General features: G+C 37.1%; 1 protein-coding gene across 1 annotated transcript; it reads left to right on the plus strand.

Moving 5' to 3' along the window:
• The first annotated feature begins 876 nt into the window (after window positions 1-876).
• On the plus strand, window positions 877-2,014 carry LOC149842778 (putative calcium-binding protein CML43). The gene has a single exon (XM_090001572.1). It carries the CDS (start codon window positions 1,024-1,026, stop codon window positions 1,609-1,611), a length of 588 nt encoding a protein of 195 aa, XP_089857698.1. The 5' UTR covers window positions 877-1,023; the 3' UTR covers window positions 1,612-2,014.
• The last annotated feature ends 7,120 nt before the right edge of the window (window positions 2,015-9,134 follow it).

Consider the following 9,134-nt stretch of genomic DNA (forward strand, 5'->3'; position numbering starts at 1 on the left):
TTTAAGCCGTACACGCATTGTTATATGTTAAAAATGGCTGACCCAGTCTGTTAGACGTGGTAGGTAGCTCATAATGACGGTGAGCCAAAAGGTAAAGAGTAAATAAAACAAAGAAAACAATAGTAAATGAAAGACTTAAAAGAAATCGGGGAAAACTATGGTGTTGTGCGGTTAGACCAACATGATATTTATGGCGAATTACTTGGCATCTTCAAGCCAATGTGAACACGATATTGGGAAATGTCTACTAACGTGGGTATCCTGCGTGGCCAGCAGGGTGGTTACGAGGGTGCTGAGATGGTGTCCGTAGCTTTAGGAGGCTATCCACTTAAGGCAGGTTGATCGTTGGGTCCCACTCGAGATTTTCCTTGCTTTGGCTAGGGTTTTTCGTCATAAAATATTGAATATTTTTAAATAAAAAGATGTAATCCGTTAATGGCAGCTGGTGCATTTTTGTCAGCGCGTCGAGAAGTCCTTGGTCTTCCAATGTTTAAAGCCTCTAGAAGCTAATAAAGTACGGTTTCGTTGTTTTCTTTTTGGGCGAGTAAATTGTAGAAGTTGAATTTCTACGGTTTGACCAACAGGGAAAAAAAGTCGCTAAAGGCGAGGTGTCATAAGCTTAGGTGGGGTCTTTCATTTGATGCCTTCAACGAAACCCTAAAGCTCTCATTTTAATTTGCCATCCCTCCGTTGAAACCTGATGGATAAGGAAGAAATTAGGTGCCGCGTGAAGGGAAGCTTCTTCGTTACTTTATTTGCGACACGAAGAAGCCTTCTCGTCTACTTTGTACGGTACGTGATACGAAGATGCCTCTTTGTAAAATTTCTTCCTCAAATTGGTCTAAGAAGCAAACGCGGAAACGCTGGCCGATAAATACACAAGTTCCGCCTCACGCTTCTCCCATCGGCGAACGACTCTCAGGTTGGTGGTCGAGTTTTGAGAAAGAGAGAGTGAGAGAGAAAAGAAAATTCACGGGAGCAACAACAGCTTCTCGCCGGAGCCCAGCCCCCAAAGCGGATCAAATGGAAGCCGTGACGAAACGCACACCCAGCCTGAGTCGTCACCCCCCTCCTTCCTTCCGCCTCCGGAATCCCAGCCTCAACACGCTCCGCCTCCGCCGGATCTTCGACTCCTTCGACGAGAACGGCGACGGAGAGATCTCCGTCGACGAGCTGCGCTGGGCGCTGGAACGGCTCGGACTGGAAGCCGAACAGTCGGAGCTCCGGGACCTCGTCTGCTCCATCATGGGGCCTGGCTCCGACGGCTCGTCCTCGTCGTGTTCCCTCGATTTCGACGGGTTCGTGCAGCTGCACCGATTGATCGGCGAGGGGTTCTTTGGGGGTGGCGACGAAGGCACCTGGGAGGGCGGCGATCGCGAGGCGGTCGACTCGGATCTTACGGAGGCGTTCAAGGTGTTTGACGAGGATGGTGACGGGTTGATATCGGCGCCGGAGCTGCAGTCGGTGCTGGGGAAGCTAGGGTTTAGGGAGGGGGACCAGATCGAGGTGGTGCGCCAGATGATCCGGAGCGTCGACCAGAACCACGACGACCGCGTCGACTTTCAGGAGTTCAAGATCATGATGAAGAGCGTTATCGGTGGGAGCGCCTGACTCCGACGAAACCGCACCGAAATTATTGACGTGTCTTCCCCTTTGTCCACCTCCGCTGCTCCGCAATTTGTCAGCAGAATAAAACAAAAAAATAAAAAAAGAAAGATCAATTTTCATCTTTTAGCTTTTTTTTAAGGATTGGGAGATCTTCTGACTTGCACTTGCATATTGCGTTAACGCGTAAACTCGGATTGTTGCCGATGGGACCCTTACTCTTGCTTGATTTGATTCAGTATTTTGAACTCTCCCTGCCAATGGGACACGATGGGGTTTCTCTGCGACGCTTGTGCATACATCCATTTCTGGTTGTTCTTGTACCTCATCCTCTCCTCCCTGTTTACCATTTTTTTCTAGCTTGTAGCTGCTCGGTTTTCCAGTGAAATAATGTGGTATTGCTACCGAATATGAAGCTTTAGATCTTCTTGTGGTTCCCGTATTTATGCAGTGGATATGTTTTCCTTTTTTTTTTTCGTTTCAAGAGTGTAGGAACTCGGATGAACAATCATTGCTTCCTCAAAAAGATCCAAACCATTGGATGCTTACAGGTTGTAGTGCTTTATTCACTTCTCTGCTTGATGGCTAGATCGTTCATCAAGCTTAGGCCTTGAACTTTTGGAAGTGCTCCTTTGCTTTGCGGCTTTGTTTCCAATTGTTGGATCGGTGATCGTTACTCATAAAACAAAAACAAATGAGAAATGTTCAAATAGGGTTCTGAATTTACCTCTCGGATCGTCGTTACTGATTGATCTGTCATTCACAGCATGCCCAACCATGGAAATCTTTCCTCGTTGAGAAATTCGACTGCAGAACCGCTTTATGAGGACACGACGTTTTGAATATACAGGCTTAGAACTAGGGATGGCAGTGGACCGGGGAAAGGGGGCTCAGCCTCGCCCGGTTTGGACTGGGGATTGAGGACATGAAACCGGGAATGTATCGAGAATGGAGGTGGGATGGATTTACCCCCATCCAGGTTAAGAAAATTATTATTATACTTTTATACATATTATAAGATCAAGCATATTATATATATAATGTAATATCTTGTAGATTTTTTTTAATTTTAATTTAATAAATATAATTTTATTAAATAAATACATATATTTTACGCTGCTTGGAGTGGTATAATATATATATGTCAATTTGGATCTGGACATGAGTTCCGGATCCATTAGCAGAGATCTATATATATATATATAGGGGCTGACGTTAATTTGGATCTGGATATGAGTCATGGATCCATTAGCTAAGACCCATAGTTCATTCATGATAAGATAAATAAGTTTAAAATAAATAATAAATTTAAAATTTTGTAGTAAAGATAAGTTATATATATATACTTATTTATATATATATACTTATTTATATATATATTTAAAGAGTTGGAATTAAAAGAAGTTTTATTTCCATATGAAAATATAACTCTATCTAATTAGAGGGGGTGTCACCTCCTTGAAGATTCCCTCTCAAGTTATAAAACATTTGATAGAGCTTCTCTCTCAACATCAGTTTTGAGAGAGAGGGAGAGAGAAGGAAGCTGAAAAAAAGAAGAGGAAGAAAGGGGGTTGCACCATGAGGAAGAGATAGAGAGAGAGGGAGAGAGAGAAGGAAGCTGAAAAATAAAACAAAACAGAGAGAAAGAGGGAGGTTGTACGGTGGGTGAGAGAGAGGAATAGATAGAGAGGCAGCAAAAGCTACCTCCTTCAGCGTCCTCTTCTTCTCCAACTTTCTTTTTACGCAGCTGCAAACAAGGTATGGGTCTCTCTCATCATTCAATAGGTAAAGAAGTTAGTTAAATTGAATCAACATGAGGTTAAGAACAAGTGAAAATCTGTGAATCTGAGTACAGATTTACAGATTTACTATTCTTTTCACTAGGGTTGTTCTTGTTGATTCGGTTAATAGTGTTCCGATTTGGGCCTATGATAACCTAAACGCAACCTTTGTAAAATCTGCAATTCTTGCTTAGAACCCAGTTTTCTACCTGTTCATGTTGGGCTATGATGAAAGCAGACTGCATGAGATTATGGACTTGTAACTGTGTTTCCTCCTTTGAAACGAGTTCACGTTGATTTCAGTAAATCTATGGGTCGATGCTTGCGTTTGATCTGCATCATACAACCAATATATGTGTTGTGATTGAACCCGCGTTTTCATTAATTTGAACCCACAATATGTATGGTAGCTTGGAAAAGCCTGTATCTAACATTCCAGTGGGAACAAATATGTATATTTCTTGGTTTATGTTCAATCATAAATTTCTGTACAGATTCTTAGTGTATGATTAGATCCTAGTATAAAAACTGAAAATGTTTATGTGTGCTTGGTTTCAATTAGTATGAACTTGTTGTGTAGTTATTTGGGTCTGACTTTTATCAGATCTTAAATAGACTCCTTTTGTGTGTACAGTTTAATATATATACCCTGATTTGTTGCATGCAGTGTTGTCAAAAGCATTGAGGCGTAGCGAGGCGCTCCACCAAAAACGGAGGTGTAAGCGTCAAATTTTTTTTTTGAAAATTTTAAAAAAGATATAAAAAATATCTAAAAATATAAACAAATAAAGAAATGCTTTATTGATGAAATAACAACCAATAAGAATAGAAAATCTCAAATAAGTACTAAAAAATATGAGATTAACATATAAAAGTAACTAAAAACTTATTATATAACCGGAAAATATATGAGATTAACCAAAAAAGGTTAAAATATACTAAGAAACTGATTACATAACTTAAATAACTAGAAAATATATGAGATTAACCTACAAAAGTTAAAATATATGAGATTATTCTAAAATATATGAGATTAACCTACAAAAGTTAAAATATATGAGATTATTCTAAAAAATATGAGATTAACATATAAAAGTAACTAAAACAATGATTACATAACTGAAAAATATATGAGATTAACCAACAAAAGATAAAATATACTAAGAAACTGATTACATAACTGAAAAATATATGAGATTAACCAACAAAAGTTAAAATATATGAGATTAGCATATAAAAGTAACTAAAAAACTGATTATATAACTGGAAAATATATGAGATTAACCAAAAAAAGTTAAAATATACTAAGAAACTGATTACATAACTGAAATAACTGGAAAATATATAAGATTAACCTACAAAAGTTAAAATATATGAGATTATTCTAAAAAGTGTGAGATTAACATATAAAAGTAACTAAAAACTAATTACATAACTGGAAAATATATACGAGATTAACCAACAAAAGTTAAAATATAGTAATATACTAAGAAACTTATTACATAACTGAAATAACTGGAAACTATATAAGATTAACCTACAAAAACTTTGTTGATTATGTCTCAAAAATCTTGTTGTAAAAAAAAAATATTTGCGCCTCAGGCTTGCGCCTTGAGGCACAGAGGGTCGTGCCTCAAGGCGTATTTTTTATAACACTGGTTGCATGATTTGAACCTTTTCTAATTTCAGCCTAATATGTGTCATAAAATAAGAAGAAATTGTGCTTAACGCCTGTTGTTTTGATAAATATGCAGATACATTGGTTTAGACGCTTTAGATGCAAGTGACTAGTTCAAAATCTGATTTTGATTCTTGACCTAGGGTTTCATAATTTTTAACAGCAATACTGACTGATTCTTGGGTAAACAGATTCAAGACAGGTTCTTGAATCAAGCCAATATATATATATATATGTGTGTGTGTGTGTGTGTGTGTGTGTATTTGTCAGTTTTTTACTGTGTCAGTCATGCTGTAAATTCTTTTTCTACGCATGTATGATGTAAATTCTTTTATTATGCATGTATGTTGTTAAACTCTTTACTATGCATGTATATTGTTAGTTCTTTCTTATGCTTGTTTTAACCCACCAAGAATTGGATTCTTGATTATCTTGATTAACTATGACTTGCGGAATCAGAAATATATATATATATATAAGGTTGTGTGTACAAATTGACTAGCATATCTGTATATATGCCGATCAAGGCATATATATTGAGCAGTATATGTTCATATGTGTAGGTACATATATTAAAACATATTTCAAAAAAGGTTTTCAAAGTATTGAAAAATCTTATTTGATTAAATCTGGTTTTAAAAGTAAGTTTGATATGTAAAAATCTTATTTGTTGGTGCGTCATAAAATCTGATTTATGGCATGTAAAAGAAATCTGTTTGAAAAATCAAATTGGAATCGAAATTTTTCAGATGCTCAGAACTTTGATGTCCATTAAAAAATGTTAAAACTGTTTTGCCTTGGACAGTCAATAAATCTGAGGATTTTAGATGTTTTGATATTCTTATTGTATTGGAATGGTTGTAGAAGTTTTGGATTCCCCTTTGACATAATAACACTATTATGCTTGGTCCAATGTGCATTCATAAATTGTTGTGGGTATACTTTGATGTTGTATTGTGAACAAAAGTAGTTGAATATTTATGTCTGATTCTTGTTCACTAAAATTTGCAATGCCATTTAAATCTTGTTAAATTGTATAGTGGTTATGTGTGAACCACTGATGAGCCTTTTGAGGGCAGGAGCATGTCTTGCTTATAAGATAGTAAATTATAAATGCATTATAAAATATTTTTGGTATTGTTTTGAATTAATTACACTGTTGAAATAATAGGGCAAGGGACCGAAAATGTTATTGCATGATGATTTGCATAATTATTCTTTTGTAAAGAACTATTAATTGATTAAGATTGGTAAAAGAGATCAAACAATATAATAATTTTTCTTCTCTAAAGTCCCTCTTAAAGGGTGCAAACCTTAGATAGTTCTCATGGGGGTCCATGAGGATACTAAATATCGTGTGCACTCAATAATCTGATATGTAGTTCGTGTTCCTGACAACGGTTGTAAGAAACTTTCACTACTTTGCCTTGGGGTGGTGTTGTTGACTCATTTGTAGTTATTAGTATACCAAGAAAGTGGCATCAATGAATATTGATTTCTTTGTCATCCTAGTATTAGGTGATGATTCTTAATGTTCCGATTGATGGTGATGATTCTTGACATCGATATAGGAATGTGTATAGAACCCAGTAATTTAAAATACAAATTTTATATTAAGTTGTCACTGAAAACTACCATGAACCTTAAGAATTTTGCCTATTTTTTAGTATCTGCTGGTTTTAAGAAAGTGAAAATTAAATTATGTACATTAAATAGGGACATGCATGCAAAAGCAATTCTAATAATTGAACTTAAAAAATTATCTATGCATGTTGCATTGATTTATTCATCCCTAATTGTTTAATGTAGCATGAAAATCTTGATTGCTTTATTTAAACTACTTAAATTGCAAGTTGATTTAAATATGTGTTGTTTGTAGAGTCATCTTAAACTTATATTTGATTTAATCTATGTTAATTTTTCTTATTGTTTCATTCAAGAGGGTCTTGTACGAAAACTTCAATTCTTACCTTGTTTAAAAAAAATTAAGTACTGAGGCACAGTGATGGAGGGACCAACTTGTTAGAGGAATTGAGGATTATTATCTGGTGGCTGGGGTTCTGATGTATTCAAGAGTTTTTGTTTTGGAGAACTATTTGAACTCTAAATGGGAATTATTTGATCTAAATAAATTCAATTTTAGTTTATGATTTTATTTATATTGTCTGAAGTTATTGTTGGGTTGTGTAAATTAAATCAGTAATGTACCTTGAGTCACTGGGATATTTTGCTTAATGTTTTAAAAAAAACTATATTTTTTTTAAGGTTGGATTGACATCATTATAGAGTTGGTATTAGAGCTAGACAGAACCAACAACATAAAGTCATAAACTTGCACTCTAGAAGCAATATCCACATCACTGGTAAGAGGTACGTTGTGAATTTTTATTTTTTTATTGTCCTAAAATTATGAAAACTGTTATTTTTTTGCCATATGGGCAATTATAGTTAAATCATTGTATGATGATTTAATTTGCATGCTTAATATGATTATCTTTCCTTAGTGGGATCAATCTTAAGGGGACAAGTTTGATCTATGGGTATGGTTGAATGATAATTCCTGGTTGATTTCTTTTAGATGTATACTCATAGTCGCATGAATGCTGGCAGGAACATGGGGATTTCCAGATGAATGCCCTCAACAGTGTAGCCAAGATGGTTACTACACACATCCAGGAACAGACTGCTCAGCATGCACCATGTGTGCACCCCACATCAGTCACGACTTCTAATGTTACTGCGATGACCTATGAAAAATTCTTGAAGTTGGATCTATCAACTTTTGTTGAGAAGGTCGACCCTGAAGACACTGAAAGTTGGGTCATGGAGGTCGAGCATGCCTTTCGTGTTATGCCCGTACCAGAGGACAGGTAGACTGATTTTGACACCTATCGTTAGAAGAGTGATGCCAAGAAGTGGTGGGACACCGTGCGGAAGGTGAAGTATGTCACGATGGAGTCCATTCTTTGGGAGACCTTCTAAGATGAGTTCTTGGAAGCTTACTTTTTCTCGTTTGCCAAGGAAAGGGTGTAACAACAGTTCCTCGAGCTGACTCAAGAAAACATGAGTTTGGTGGACTATACCACTAAATTCCAAAGCCCAGAGCGATACTGCCCCAACCTGATTGCTGACAACAAGGCAAGGGCAGTGAAGTATATGAGGAGGCTCAAGGATGGGCTACGTGTTCGGGTGATGACCAGCTGCCCTACGATGTTTAGCCACGTGATTGAGTTAGCTTCCATCCTAAATGAGAAATGTGAGTGATTCAAAGGCGGATAGTCTAAGAAGTTGGGTGGCAATGGTAATGGTGGAGCTCGAAAGCACCCACCTACTTGTGGTAAGGCACAGGGGGCACAAAACAAGAAGCAGAAGACCCAACAAGAGAACCACCAGAACCGCCCTCAGCAAAAGAAGCAACAGCAAGAAAATGTGCAATAGACATGCAAGAGGTGAAACAAGAGTCATCCCTTTAGTTCGTGTTCTCTCTTTACTAGGCTCTGCTATCAATGGAAGTAGCCCGGTCATATCACTCAGTACTGCCCGAACAAGCTAGGAGTCGAGGGCAGCGACAGGAGCAGTAGACACAGCAGCAGTAGAGACCTCAGTAGCAGCAGGCGGAGAGAAAGACCAATGGACCGGTATATGCTCCCACAGCCACGGAGCAAAATAATTAGACCGATCTGATCGAAGGTATTATTATAGTTACTGATCATTTTGCTCGTGTCATGTTTGATTCGGAGGCAACACACTCTTATATCTTCTTCTTTTGTTGGGTCATTTGACATTACACTATCTAGTTTAGAAATTGCATTAGAAGTTGTCTTTGATGGGTGTGACTACTCGATGTGTTAAGTATCTCCCTACAATTAGAGTAGTTATTGCAGGACATGAGTTGTCAGTTGATCTTGTTATACTCAAGATGACATTCTATAATATAATTTTGGGCATAGATTGGTTGTCATGTCATAACGTGACTCTTTATTATTGAGGCAAGAAGGTCTACTTAGAGTGATATGATCTATCAGTGTTGGTTTTTTAGGCAACTAGGTCGGTTGGCAAGGTAAAGATCG

The sequence above is a fragment of the Nuphar pumila genome, chromosome 3, assembly GCF_984573655.1.
Source record: "Nuphar pumila chromosome 3, dmNupPumi1.hap1.1, whole genome shotgun sequence".
Classification (NCBI taxonomy): domain Eukaryota; kingdom Viridiplantae; phylum Streptophyta; class Magnoliopsida; order Nymphaeales; family Nymphaeaceae; genus Nuphar; species Nuphar pumila.

Bases quoted from the DNA above. Each gene is read 5' to 3' on its own strand.
- LOC149842778 (XM_090001572.1), top strand. From the start codon at position 1,024: ATGGAAGCCGTGACGAAACGCACACCCAGCCTGAGTCGTCACCCCCCT.